The sequence below is a fragment of the Pelophylax lessonae genome, assembly GCF_965119305.1.
Source record: "Pelophylax lessonae genome assembly, chromosome: 4".
Taxonomy (NCBI): Eukaryota; Metazoa; Chordata; class Amphibia; order Anura; family Ranidae; genus Pelophylax; species Pelophylax lessonae.
In genome coordinates this window covers 382549168-382564907 of record NC_138771.1, presented here as the reverse complement: position 1 = coordinate 382564907, position 15740 = coordinate 382549168, and the positions used below count along the sequence as shown (strand labels likewise).

Here is a 15740-nt window from a genome sequence, read left to right as displayed (position 1 = left end):
CAGTTTTTCTTTTTTAATAAATCTGCAACAATGTCAACAATTCTATGTTTTTCTGTCAGTATGGGGCGCTGTGTAAATTCATGAGGAAGAAGAATGAACTTAAATGATTTTAGCAAATGGCTGCAATATAAGAGTGAAAAATTTAAGGGGGTTTGAATACTTTCCGTACCCACTGTATATTGTCACAGAACCAGACAGGCATCAAAATACCATGTAGGTTGGTTGCCGTGTATGGTGATGTGAGAGGACCTCACATATATAACCTAGGAGCTCATGATCACACTATATTGCAGACTGATACCAGGATGCAGGCACGTTGAAGTGCAAAGTAATGTGGCTCAATTGAAGTAAAATGCTGATATTTGATGCTGGAGCAAAGGAAATCTGTGCTAGATGGAGGTGAGGAGTGTACAGGGCACTGTTAGTCCATGGCCTAGAAGCCCCTCAGTAGCAATCACAGAATACTATAGAGTATACAGTTCCTGTTGAAGGCTTCAAAGGAGTCACAGTAGTGATGATATAAATCAAAAAGATCGTTTTGATGACCGGATCCTGTATTCAGCAAATTCCAGTTGATAAATGTCCACCTACTAGCGGAGAGGCCATACTGGTCCCAGTGGCGGGACCAAATCACCAGGGTGAAAGTGCACGGTCGGCAATTACCTGCAATAGTGGTGGCTAGATGAGTTGGACGAGTCGTGCCATTGGGTCAGGCTAAAAGGTAGTGTAGGTCTGTGATGGAGTCCCGTTGCCCGGTTTGTCAGGTCCGAGATGCCGTCATTCGGGCGTTCGACCCAAGCGTTGAGCTACACCGGCGGCTGGGGATGGACTTCCAGGTCGGAGGTGACCGGCTGGCGTCACATCCGGTTTAGCGATCTGCCGGGTGCATGCAGGGGAACAGCCTAGTAGTAGATGGACGGAGGATCCTGAGTCAAGGGGCAAACAATCACACAATGTGCGATGTGGTAACGCTGGACGCTGACGCGTTTCACCGACTGCAAAGCCAGTTTCCTCAGAGCTAGTGTGGGAATAGATGGAGCCATGTTTTATACCGTCAATGATTGGTCAGAATTGGTTCATTCAATACTGGTGTGTATATCAGGCAAATCTGATGGAGCTAAAGGAACACCATTGCTCCACCAGATGTCGCTGTACTAACACAACACCCAAGTGTATCTTTATGGCGAGATCTATTCCCCCAGTGTTATGGCCAAAACTTCCCATGGTTTACAAAACTATACACAGGTGTTTGCTACACAAAGGTAGACAGGAAAAGGATGTAAATCACCCTATCACTGTGATCATAATAAACCATACGGGGAAATGGCCAAAATAACAGATGAAAAACAGTACAGGTTAAAAATGCTGCAACAGTGACAAAAAGTAATAGGTATATGCATAAAAAAGAAGAATATGTATAAAAAAGTAGTACATCGCTGTTTCCATTAAGGCTCTATATACCTTAGATTTGAGGTGGAACTAATTATTCCCTATAGATATAGCCAAATCGGGGCAGTACATAGAACAATAGAGGCCACTTGGGAGTCCCTAATTTATGGAAGCCCTGAACCAGGCATAGTATATAGAGGTGACACAGGAGAACGGAGGACAGAACTTAATAGGTAAGGGCAAAGAGAAACCAGAGGTATCCCATGTTTCCCGCAAGGGGAATAGAAATTTATTGTATATATACCGGAATCTCACAAGGATGTTATAAGGGTATATATTACCAGAGGGGGTCAATGGAGGTGGCCCGTGGGGGGAATATGGTGTAAATTCGGGATACGATGGAGACAACAACCATATAGGGAAATCCCCCTAGATATGGGATGTTATCCGTTATGCCCCCGTGTCCCCTCATTTTCAGTACAGCACACACAATGCCAACCCCGAGAGCTACGAGGCCAGAAAGGGTTGTAGACTAAACTCGACGTTTAAACCTTGGGGTACCAGGGATCCCATTTTGTAGATCCACATTTTTTCTTTTTGTAAGAGAACATTATCGAAGTCCCCTCGTCTTGCTGGCAAGTTTAAGGCATAGATGCCTCTAACTCGTAGGCCCTCGGGATTGGCATCATGGTGCTCAAGAAAATGAAGGGACACCGTTTTGTTGTCTACTTTTTGATGTCAGCGATATGTTCCCCAATACGTGTCTTTAACTGGCGTTTGGTCTTACCAATAGAAGACTTATTGCATGGACAAACTAGCTCAACACCTGCACACCTCCAGATTCCTGGAGGTGTGGAAAAAGGACTGTATTGCCAGAGGCATACAGGTGATGAATTTAATCATAGAGGAGGAGAAATTACAGTTACAGGATCTTCAAACCGAGATAGAAGCTAGTTCAGCTGCCCTTGAACACTACAAAGATAAAGATGAGTTTCACAAACTCAACGATAATCTTAAAGAGGTAGAAAAAACTCAGAAGAATCTAAAAACCAACAAACAGAATAAATTCAGACAAAATATTATCGACTGTGAGAGTGAAGATCTCTTCAACCCAACCATAAATAGAAGCAGGAGCAGATCTAGAGGAAAATCTAGGAGAAATAGAAACCCCAGCTGGTACAGGGGACAATCATCCGGAAGTGAATCAGACAGGTGATAAATCTGTGTCTTTTTTAGTACCGGGAACAGACTTACCACCCGACGATATACATCCCCAGCAACTAGAACCACCAAGGGGTCCCCAAAGGGAGAAGGTAAATCCGAAAATCAAAAGCGGAGAGGGCCAACACAAAGTGGGTCCACAAAGGTCCATGAGGTCCAACAGCCTCAAAAAACACCGATAAACTTAGCTTCAGGTGACCTCAAAGTCGTCAACCTCTCCGATTTTGATTTACAGGAAAGACATGTTAGGCTAGTAAGCAAGGGACTACCTTTTGCACCGACCTCCTCGATGACCGAATTCGAGGTCTTCAAGGACGTCTCTCTCTTCCTTAGGAAAGATATTTTTAAGATCTGGCATAGTGGGGAAAGAGAAAACTCGGATAAAGATGTTCCCCTATCTGAGGAAGACACCGAGTTAATAGAAATACTCACTTCCCTATTTCTTGGAAGGTGAAGAGACAGATGAGGAAACTAAAACCAAAGATCTAATCAGAAGAGATGCAAATTTGCGTATAAAATCCACAAAAATGCCCTCCCTCTCGAAACACAGAAATATTAAGGTATTTTTGGACTTGGTCCGTGAGGACCTGGGTAAAATTAGGTGGCAAAGGGATGGAACCCATAACATGTCCAAGGAGGAACGAATAGCCTTGGGAATTGGCAGAGGCACACAATGTTGTTATAAAGGGCATTGACAAGGGAGGAAATGTGGTACTACTGAGCGAAGACATGTATGTTAAGGAAATAAAGAGACAGCTGAGTGATACCAGCACTTATAAGAAGCTCAGAGATAGTCCCTTTCCCTCCCTTGTCTCTGCCCTTAACTACAAGATCTCTCTCGCGAAAGAAGCTGACCTAATCTCTAAAAAAGAGGCCGAACACCTGACAGTTAAAAACTACAACATCCCTACATTCTACATTATTCCCAAACTACATAAGTCCCTAAGCAATCCCCCAGGGAGACCTATTGTTTCGGCAATAGGGGGTCCCCTTGAAAAAACAGGGAAGTTTATAGATGTCCTTATTAAGGACCTGGTGACTAGCCTACCCTCATTTGTGCAGGATACGAGGGATGTACTTAGGAGACTGTCAATGACCCCTGCTATGCACAATATCTTGTTAGTAGGTATAGACGTGGAAAGTCTATACACGTCGATCCCTCACGAATGGGGTCTCAGGGCTGTCACTCACTTCCTTGAATGCAAATTTCCGGACCTTGGGGCCCACAACAAGTTTGTTGTGGAACTCTTGGATTTCCTGCTACATCATAATTATTTTCAATTTTTGAATTTATTTTATCAACAGATCAGAGGTACATTGATGGGGGCCCGTGGGCTCCGGCCTACGCGTGCCTCCATCTTGGACTCTGGGAGGAGCAGGTAGTATATCCATCCCCAATGTACCTCAGCCACTCTCTTATGTGGCCGAGATACATTGACGATGTCCTGCTCCTCTGGGGCGGAACCCCCTCCGAACTTGATCAATTTATCAATGAACTGAACGGGAACGACCGGAACATTAAACTCACCTACACCGTGACCCCAAATCATCTACCCTTCTTAGATTTGTTAATTTCGCTAGAGGATGGAAGGATTAAAACCACGACCTATCGTAAAGACACGGCTGCCAACACATTGTTGGTAGCTGACAGTCACCACCCCAGACACCTTATCGAGAGTATACCCGTAGGACAGTTCCTTCGTTTGAAAAGAAACTGCTCCGATCCTGCAGACTATCAGACGGAGGCCAGGCAGCTACATAAACATTTTAGAGAGAGGGGATATACACATAAAACAATAAGAAAGGCACGCAAAAAGGTGGCCCTTAAACCAAGATCAACCTTACTGGGTGGCCAGGACAACACTATTCCAAGTTCATGTTTTGATGAAATTGCATATCCATGCATTATAACTCCCTATGGTACCCAATGGGAACAGGTAAGAACAGTCCTCTCGAGACATTGGCAGGTGTTGACAGTGTCGCCACTAATAGAGCGAATAGTGGGCCCACGGCCCCTGCTCACGGCCAAACGGGCCAAAAATCGGAACATTTGACACCTTATGTCACTCAGAATTCGTCCGCTCAAAAAGTGGTGAAAGCTGGCTAACATCCTTTCCACGTCTGAAATGGATGTTCCCATGTGGGCGTTGTTCCATATGCAAATCAGTAATCAAATCTAAATCCTTTATGAGTTGCAATGGACAAAAGGAATTCACAATTAATAGCTTCATAAATTGCCAGACTGAGCGAGTGATATATCAGCTAATTTGTCCCTGCAATAAGTCTTATATTGGTAAGACCAAACGCCAGTTAAAGACACGTATTGGGGAACATATCGCTGACATCACAAAAAAAAGTAGACAACAAAACGGTGCCCCTTCATTTTCTTGAGCACCATGATGCCAACCCCGAGGGCCTACGAGTTAGAGGCATCTATGCCTTAAACTTGCCAGCAAGACGAGGGGACTTCAATAATGTTCTCTTACAAAAAGAAAAAATGTGGATCTACAAAATGGGATCCCTGGTACCCCAAGGTTTAAACGTCGAGTTTAGTCTACAACCCTTTCTGGCCTCATAGCTCTCGGGGTTGGCATCGTGTGTGCTGTACTGAAAATGAGGGGACATGGGGACATAACTGATAACATCCCATATCTAGGGGGATTTCCCTATATGGTTGTCTCCATCGTACCCCGAATTTACACCATATTCCCCCACGGGCCACCTCCATTGACCCCCTCTGGTAATATATACCCTTATAACATCCTTGTGAGATTCCGGTATATATACAATAAATTTCTATTCCCCTTGCGGGAAACATGGGATACCTCTGGTTTCTATTTGCCCTTACCTATTAAGTTCTGTCCTCCATTCTCCTGAGTCACCTCTATATACTATGCCTGGTTCAGGGCTTCCATAAATTAGGGACTCCCAAGTGGCCTCTATTGTTCTATGTACTGCCCCGATTTGGCTATATCTATAGGGAATAATTAGTTCCACCTCAAATCTAAGGTATATAGAGCCTTAATGGAAACAGCGATGTACTACTTTTTTATACATATTCTTTTTTATGCATATACCTATTACTTTTTGTCACTGTTGCAGCATTTTTAACCTGTACTGTTTTTCATCTGTTATTTTGGCCATTTCCCCGTATGGTTTATTATGATCACAGTGATAGGGTGATTTACATCCTTTTCCTGTCTACCTTTGTGTAGCAAACACCTGTGTATAGTTTTGTAAACCATGGGAAGTTTTGGCCATAACGCTGGGGGAATAGATCTCACCATAAAGATACACTTGGGTGTTGTGTTAGTACAGCGACATCTGGTGGAGCAATGGTGTTCCTTAAGTTCCATCAGATTTGCCTGATATACACACCAGTATTGAATGAACCAATTCTGACCAATCATTGACGGTATAAAACATGGCGCCATCTATTCCCACACTAGCTCTGAGGAAACAGACGTCGCAGTCGGTGAAAAGCGTCAGCGTCCAGCGTTACATCGCACATTGTGTGATTGTTTGCCCCTCGACTCAGGAGATCCTCCGTCCATCTACTACTGGGCTGTTCCCCTGCATGCACCCAGCAGATCGCTAAACCGGATATGACGCCAGCCGGTCACCTCCGACCTGGAAGTCCATCCCCAGCCGCCGGTGTAGCTCAACGCTTGGTTCGAACGCCCGAATGACGGCATCTCGGACCTGACAAACCGGGCAACGGGACTCCATTACAGACCTACACTACCTTTTAGCCTGACCCAATGGCACGACTCGTCCAACTCATCTAGCCACCACCATTGCAGGTAATTGCTGACCGTGCACTTTCACCCTGGTGATTTGGTCCCGCCACTGGGACCAGTACGGCCTCTCCGCTAGTAGGTGGACATTTATCAACTGAAATTTGCTGAATACAGGATCCGGTCATCAAAACGATCTTTTTGATTTATATCACTACTGTGACTCCTTTGAAGCCTTCAACAGGAACTGTATACTCTATAGTATTCTGTGATTGATACTGAGGGGCTTCTAGGCCATGGACTAACAGTGCCCTGTACACTCCTCACCTCCATCTAGCACAGATTTCCTTTGCTCCAGCATCAAATATCAGCATTTTACTTCAATTAAACCACATTACTTTGCACTTCAACGTGCCTGCATCCTGGTATCAGTCTGCAATATAGTGTGATCATGAGCTCCTAGGTTATATATGTGAGGTCCTCTCACATCACCATACACGGCAACCAACCTACATGGTATGTTGATGCCTGTCTGGTTCTGTGACGATATATTTCGGCCACATTGGGTTGTGAATTCACCAGCTGTACTTAGTGATCTCGGTTATCATTTAGAGCCAAATTTACATCTACCAGCTTTCATTCCCATGTGTCCTGCTATTGTGTATTGAGTCCCTACTGCACATGTGCTTGTGTGTATTTTAATGGTTTTTATTGTATTGTTATCCAGTGTCTCCCATGCCACCCTGATTTGTCTTTATTCACTTTGCTTTTGCAGGCATACGTGCCAAATAAAAATGTAATATTTTTTATATTAATTTCAGTCTGGAGGTCCCTTAGTTGGTTCCTTTGTTTGAGATTGACAGACTATGGCCTTTTAACTCAAATCCTTTTTGCTTTTCCTTGTATTTGATTGACCAACGGCCACTATCCATGACTCTTTCCCCATGATGTATATGTTTAGGGACTAATTCTTCTTACTTCCCCCATCTGGGCTATTGATTAGGCCAATTCTGGAACACAACTTTTCGCTTTTTTCATTTCATGGGCTAGTATATCAGTCTGCTTTTATTTATTTCTTTTCTATATATTTATCAGGCATTTTTGGAGGCAGGCATGACTTTTTTTGGATTAGTGTCGGGGGGGTCTAGAAAGTGTACCTGTGAAGTTTCAGCTCTGTAGCATGTCCAGAACCAGAAAAAAAAGATCATATGGTTATAAAAGGAAGGTTCCCACCATCCCTGCTCTACTGAAAAATTATCTTTTTTTCTGGTTCTGGACATGCTACAGAGCTGAAACTTCACAAGTACACTTTTTAGACCCCCCAGACACTAAATCACACAAAAAAAGTTTTTAAAAATTGTCATTTTTGATAGAGAGCCAATTATTGGAAAAAAAAAAAAATTCTTTGGATTTATTGTCTGGGGGGTCTAAAAAGTGTACCTGTGAAGTTTCAGCTCTGTAGCATGTCCAGAACCAGAAAAAAAATTAGAATTAGGGTTAGGGCTAGGGTCAGGGCTAAGGTTAGGGTTATTTTTAGTGGTTAGGGTTAGAGGGGTAGGAGTAGGGTTACTAACTCACCCCAAGTATCTCACCGTAACCCAAACCCTATCCCCTAACCCTCTAACCATAACCCTAACCCTCTAACCTTAACCCTAACCCTCTAAGCCTAGCCATTAAAATAACCCTAACCCTATAACCTTAAACTTAACCCCCTAACCCTAGCCCTAACTCGTAATTTTTTTCTGGTTCCGGACATGCTACAGAGCTGAAACTTCACAGGTACACTTTTTAGACCCCCCAGACAAATTTCTTTTTTTTTATTTATTTAATTGTTTTTTAATTTTTCCAATAATTGGCTCTCTATCAAAAATGACAATTTAAGAACTTTTTTTGTGTGTGATTTGGTGTCCGGGGGGGTCTAAAAAGTGTACCTGTGAAGTTTCAGCTCTGTAGCATGTCCAGAACCAGAAAAAAAAATTAGAATTAGAGTTAGGGCTATTTTTAGTGCTTAGGGTTAGAGGCGTAGGGGTAGGGTTACTAACTCTAACCCTAAGTATCTCACCATAACCCTAACCCTATCCCCTAACACTAAACCTAACCCTAACCCTTAAAGCCCAGTTCCTGTCCCATTTTGGTCGGTTCTAGTCAGTTTGCGGTTGTTTGCGGTGCGTTAAACAGGGAGTTTGGTCTGTCACTGTGAAACGGGCGTAACCCTTACACTACCTGATCGATACAACATCATACCTGATCATATACACACACTGGATGTTTTAAAGCACGTTATTCCAAACTATTTAGGAATGTTAGGTTATTTATGCCCTTTATGGATTAAAACCCGACTGATGCAACTACGTAATTTTCCATGGGAGTTTTGCCATGGATCCCCCTCCGGCATGCCACAGTCCAGGTGTTAGTCCCCTTGAAACAACTTTTCCATCACTATTGTGGCCAGAAAGAGTCCCTGTGGGTTTTAAAATTTGCCTGCCTATTGAAGTCTATGGCGGTTCGCCCCGTTCGCGAACATTTGCGGAAGTTCGCGATCGAACATTAAATTTTATGTTCGCGACATCACTAGTCTTGAGCCATTACGATGACCAGCATCCCTTCTGCCTCAATCCTGCATAGAAGTCTTGGCAGAAGCTTGAGAGGGGGAAAGGCGTAAATCAGACGATACTGACCCCACGGGCCCACCAGTACATCTGTGGCGTCCACCAGGGGGTCTGGAAACCGTGCCACAAACCTCTGCACTTTCCTTATGAGACGAGAGGCCAACAGGTCAATCTCAGGAGTACCCCACCGGAGGCACAACTGATGAAACCCCTTCGGATGAAGTGACCATTCCCCCGGTCCAACGCCTGTCAACTGAGGTAATTTGCCTGCCAATTTTCCACCCCAGGAATGTGTACAGCAGAGATGGCTGGGACAAGATGTTCTGCCCAGGGCCCATCTTAGAATGCCGGCTACTTCCAGAGCCACCACGACACTGCTCCTTGGTGATTGACACATGCCACAGTGGTGGCGGAAGATGATCCGTCCCCTGAAGACAATCCGTCCAATGATCCAGATGAAGTCCGATTGCTCGGAGCTGCAGTACTCTTCCAGTGTCCAGACCCCCTGGGTAGAATCTTTTCCGAGGATGCCTCCCCAACTGGACAGGCTGGCATCCCTGGTGACCACCGTCCAGTACAGGGGGAGAAAGGATTTGCCCTGGCTAAGTGCCAGAGAACGAAGCCACCAGATCAGGGACCCTCACGCACCCTGGCTCAGCTGGATAAGATAGTCTATAGACTGGATTCTTGTCCCATTTGACCAGAGATCTTGTGTGGAACTGTGCAAACGGAATCGCCTCGAAAGGCAGACACCATCAGGCTCAGCACCCGCATGCAAGTCCAAAGGGATGACTGTCTGCTGGACAGCATAAATTGAATTGCTCGCTGCAGTTTCTGGAGTTTTTCCAGAGAAAGGAACTCTGGCTAAGGCCGAGTCCAGAGTCAGACCCAGATAGTCCAGTTTTGTGGACGGAACCAGAGAAGACTTCTGAAGGTTCATAATCCAACCAAACTCCCTCAGAGGGTAGGAAAGAAACTCCATCTTGTATGACCGGACTGTATGACTTTGTGGATCTGCACAGGGACATCCACAGGTCCAGAAACCAGCGAAGACATCCCCCTACTCCACATACAGGTGAGGGCGCCCCTTATAGGTGAGGGAGCCTTGTCCGCAGGTCTGGAGAAGCCCGCTTGCGGCTTGCCAGACCAGGTTCATTTGGTTCCTTTGGAGGAGGCCCTGAAGGATCTTGATCTTTTATCTTGAGACCTTGAGGGACTAAAAAACGTAAAAGCCGAGAAGGATTCAGGATCTGATGAGACAGGTGGGGCAAGTGAAGGCGGGGGACGCTTTTTGCAAGCCCATTTCCCCGGGACCAAATCCACCTTGAACACCAAAGACTCCAAGACAGCCATCAGTGCAGTAAGGGATTGTTAGGACCTGTAGGGCCCGGCAGCCTCAGAGCGGATCAGGTGGGGAAAAGTGCTCCAGGGACTCTGAGTGAAAAAAGGGGACCCACAAAAAAGGTGTACAAAGGGACACCCTCACCACGCTAGGGACACCCTCACCATGCTGGCAGCACCACAGGTCACCAGGCACAGAGCACCAACCGATTCTATAGCAGAGAGAGGATCCCACCAGACTCCCCACGCACCGATCAGGCACCGCAGCACAAGGCTATCTGCACACAACTGCAGCGATCAGGAAGAGAAAGATCCAGGAGTCGGCACCAGGGGCTCCCACCACCGAAATCACCGCCATGGCTGCCGCTATTAGCAATTAGAAACCACTAGAATATGGCTGCCGAGGCAACACAAGCATGGCTGCCGAATCTATAGCATACAGGCTACAACTAAATAGCACCACATGGCTCCCGGTGGCCAAGGAGGACACCAAAGAGCCCCGAAAACACCAGCAGGAAAGCGGGCCCAGGCAGGAGCCCTCCCAAGGTACAGCCCCCTCCCAAAATCTGATCGTCCGGTCGCCAGCAGCGCGGCGCAGATAAGGGGCAAAGAGTCCGCAGGGACCACCTAGAGAGGGGGGAATGCTGCATGGGAAGGAGGAGAACCGGGGGTCCGACTGCCCCAGGGAGGGGCCCACATCCACCCCAAAAGCCTCTAGGGGGAGAGGGACAGCTACTTACCATACCAGGAACAGGGTGGGCACCACTCCAGACAAACTCCTCTCAATCGAAATGGGGGGGTTGTCGGCCAGGAGGAACGCTGCGACTCAGGCCGAGGCCAGGTCGCACGTGACCTAGCGAGACGTTTAATTTGCAGGCTAGCCCCCGTCCAGTGGGGCTATGTCGTGGCCGACGTAGCGTGGAGCTGAGGCTGGAGGGCGCTCGCTGGCCAGACTGGGATTTTAAGAAATATCCAGCCCAGCACGCAGTCCGGGAGTTGATTGTAGATTCTCACAGGAAAAATAGAACAATCCATGAAAAAAGGAAAAAATTGCCCGGACCAAAGATCCCAGCAAGGAACTAGGTCCTTACTCCTTACTAGGCAGAAAAAAAAAAAACGAGTGCCTATAGCGGAGAGCGGGAGTATACTCCCTGGGACTTCCCATACGCATAGTCAAGCTTTTTTCTGCCTAGTGTCCTACTCCTTTAGGGGGCAGTATAACCCAATGGTTAAGACAATCAGGAGCTGTGTTTGTCAATGAACGAAAGAGAAATATTGAACTAGTAAAGCACATGTCTTTTCCAAAGGGTGAAGAGGTCCATCCCCTTCAGGACACTGGCAAAAACATTGAGATCTCACAGACTGCGGTAGGGTTATAGCGATACACCCAAGGGGGTCGTATTCAACAAAACTTTGCTAATGTCCAATCACCTAAAAGGCACAAGTCTATGAATTCCAAGCCAGTGTCTTGGACAATTGGGATATGCTGGTATAGAAATGTTTACTAGAAAGTAAAAAGTGTAGAAATGCTCTCAAATTTACATCTGGAAATAATCCATTCCTTGTGTGAGGCTCCCTGTCAGAGGATCACATGCAAATAGGACTGCAGATTCCTTTTACATTGCTGGGACAAGTACCAGCATTTTCTCACCTGCAGCAGACTCTCCTCTATCATCTTAAGGATGTCATATAAAAAGGAATGATAGACCATGTTGGGCTCAGTAAAAAACCTTAAAGCATAACTCCAGCCTATCGTCCCCAAAACAATAAATGCATTGTCCATGTAAATGAATTACAAACCGTGTCCGTTTATCTGTAATTTACCTCATTTAGCTAAATACAGCAGGTTTCTGTGTATGATGACACCCCTGCTCCTGCCTGGATTTCAAGTTCTGACTTCCTATTTCCTTGCTTTGCCAGTCCTGATACTACATGTCCCATGCTTTGAGCCTCTGTAGTTTCAGGGCAGGCTTTGGGAGTAACTTGTAGCAGCTGTGGGAGTTGAGGTAGGTGGGTTTAAGGGTTACTTTGGGTGTTTCTGGGCCTTCATATGGGTGGTGATTGGGGTAGGAATGGAAATGTGTTATCCCCACCCACACTCCATTCCTCTGTGTAGGGAATATGGAACAAGCAGGAAGTGGAACTTTAGTCAGAAAGTTAAAGTGATTCTAACTGCAGCTATTTTATTTATTCTTTAAACAGGTTATACTTCCCTGCTATGTGTAGTGTAATGGTTTTGCAAAGAACAGCCCTGTTCCTCCTCTTCTCCCACCGCTGCTTGCTAAGAGGGCACTCATGCATCCTTGCTCATGCAACCTGCACAGAAAAAAAAAAAACATGGCAAAACCCAAACGTGTCACTCTCACGTCGCTACATACGCATGGTTCGAATCTTCGTTTCTAAATGCATGACAACCTGAACACAGTTTTTTTCTAAAATGTGCGGCAATGCACGTCGCACTTTCCATTTAGGCTGCATGCTCATCTGCCCGTTTCTGAACACACAACAACCCGCAAGAAAATGCACACTTTGCCAAGTGTTTCAGAAATGTGTGGCAATGTGCATCACATGTGCGTAACCATTTGTTCACATCTGCATGTATACAAACGCATGGCAACCCGCAATAATAAAAAAAAACGCACGCTCTGCCATGCGTTTTGAAAATGAGCAGCAATGTCACGATTACATTCTAATTTGGGCTGCATTCTTATTAAAGCATTTCCAAATACAACCAGCACAGAAAACATGCATGTTTTGAGTTTCAAAAACACATAGCAACACATGCACGGCAACCCGCACAAAAGCACGCACTTTCCTGCCGATATTGAAACCACGGCAATGTATAATACTTGTGTTACTAAATTGTTCGCATCTAGGAGTTTCCGAATGCAGGCAATTTTCAAGAAAACACATGCTTTGGTGAGCAATTAGAAAATGCATGACAATGTGTGGCTCGTTTGGATTACCATTCATTTGCATCTGCGTGTTTAAACGCACAGCAACCTACAATAAAAAAGGAACGCTTTGCAATGTATATCAAAAATGTGCAGCAACCAAAGAAAATATGTGCTTTGTCATGAATTTCAAAAACAAATGGCAATGCGCATTGTTTTTCATTCATTCACATCGGCGCATTTCCAAATGCATGGAAATCCACAAGAAAAAACGCACAGTACACATGCATTCATTTTCTTTTGCATCTGCGCATTTTTGAATGCTTGACAACCCAAAAGAAAATAAACACTGAGGTTTTACAAAAATGCACGGCAACGATCATGCTTGTCACCATTCGCTCGCATCTGTGCGTTTCTTAATGCACAGCAACCCACAAGAAATTGAATGTTTTCTGTGCATTTAGAAAACGCGCAGTGCACTTGCACTACCATTTGTTCAGACCTGCATGTGCTCAAACGCACAGCAAGTCGCAAGAAAACACATGCTTTGCCATGTGTTTTGGAAACTTGCAGCAATGTGCGTCATGCTTGTGTTACCATATAGGCTGCATTCGCATCTGCGCCTTTCCAAATAAGCAGCAACCAGCACAGAAAATGTGTGTTTTGCTGTGAATTTCAAAACCACATGGCAACGCACGTCGTGCTTGGGTTACTATTTGTTCACATCTGCGAGTTTCGGAACGCAGAGCAATCTGCAAGGAAAAAAAAAAAAAACATGCATTTTCTGTGTGATAGTGATAGTCTGATAGTGGCGCTGGAAGTCACGCGACTCATGTAATGCTGTGTGTACCAGGCTGTATATTCATCCCTGCTAGCATCAGTACGACTAGCTTGTGCAGCAGGCTGTGTATATGAATAATGCTGTGATCTGTGAGGTGGCACTTGGGAGGTCTGGATGCTTCCTGCAGGTTTGGCTGGGCAAGATTAAAAGCTAATTAGATGTATTCAATCCAACCCACCATCAGAAATGACAAGGAAGTTAGATCATTTGCACTGACAGACTACAGAGGGGTGTGTTCTAGGCTAGAGATGGAGCAGGAAGTGGCTACGCAAGGCATTCTGTCTACATCCAGACTATCCAGTGTCACATGGTACAAAGCCACAACTAAAACCCAGATTATCGGGAGATCTGCAGACAACAGAGCAACATGGCACAAAGGTATGATCTATGCCGGAACTGATCATTCCATTCAGATCTAGCGAAAAGAAAATTGGAGTTCAGCTTTAATTGGGAAAAAGAGGCAACCTTGTCCATAATACTAACAATCCATTGTTTCAAGGATTCACAATAAAGTTAGGTCGGGTGAAATGTCTACCTAGCTCTGTGGGTCACACCATACCTTACAGTGGAGTCTGAAGAGCCCGTAACTATGACTCGCTCATCATACTGTAAACAAAGGACTGATCCAGTGTGGCCTGTTAGAATTTTTAGACATTCCAATGTGGTTTTATCCCATATCTGCAGTGAAATACACAAAAAAACAGTTAGAAGCTTAACAACATGCTGAAACAGTTACAATGATCTAATAGATCACAAAACAAAAGCAAAGAACTTTGACCAGCGCTTGTGAGGTTAATGGTCCATTAGTGAATGTTCATGTGCCGTCTGTGCATCAATCACAGTGCATAAGCATAGGGGGTATTCAGTCACTAGTGATATTTAGAATAGATGGGGTGGCTGCCGGCTCCAAACAGAGCTAGATGGAACTCTGTAATAAACAAGCAGGGAAGGGAGAAAAGAGCAGCGCCACCTCAGTGCAGATTTAAAAGTTTGTTTATTCCATAAAAACAATCTAAAACTCACAGAGGAGATAAAATATCAGCATGTAAAGGGGGTCATCTGCATCACTTCAGGGAGGACTTGGAGGTGGAGTGGAACAGCCGCTGGTCCGGACTGTATCGGTGGTGTCGGGCACTTCCTGGTTCCTGGGCAGCCTGGAAATTTTGGAATAAAAGGTCCCAAAGATCCTTGTTTGGTGGGTGGTGTTCTTTTTTTCTGGTCGGAGACTAACTATATCATACCCCCTTCCAAGTCACTCCTGGTCTCCACCCTTCATCCACCTCAGAGCACGGTCCCTTGGTTCTACCCCCTACTCACCGCCCAGTGCTGCCCCCGTGTTAGCACAGTCACTCGTGTACCCTCCCGCTGCTAATCTGAGGGGAGGAGACCAGGAGTGACTTGGAAAGGGGCATGATATAGTTAGTCTCTCCGACCAGAAAAAAAGAACACCACCCACCAAACAAGGATCTTTGGGACCTTTTATTCCAAAATTTCCAGGCTGCCCAAAAACCAGGAAGTGCCCAACACCACCGACACAGCCCGGACCAGTGGCTGCTCCACTTCACCTCCAAGTCCTCCCTGAAGCGATGCAGATGACCCCCTTTACATGCCAATTTTTATCTCCTCTGAGTTTTAGATTGTTTTTATGGAATAAACCAACTTTTAAATCTGCACTGAGGTGGAGCTGCTCTTTTCTCTCTTCCATAAT

General features: G+C 45.3%; 1 protein-coding gene across 2 annotated transcripts in view; it reads right to left on the bottom strand.

Annotated features, from left to right (window-relative positions):
* Positions 1 to 15740, bottom strand: part of FBXW11 (F-box and WD repeat domain containing 11) — a 565949-nt gene that overhangs the window by 319748 nt on the left and 230461 nt on the right. For both annotated transcript variants that reach the window (XM_082256216.1, XM_082256217.1), the window contains one exon: positions 14592 to 14710. In XM_082256216.1, coding sequence (XP_082112342.1) covers positions 14592 to 14710 — 119 coding nt within the window. The remainder of the gene's footprint in view (positions 1 to 14591; positions 14711 to 15740) is intronic.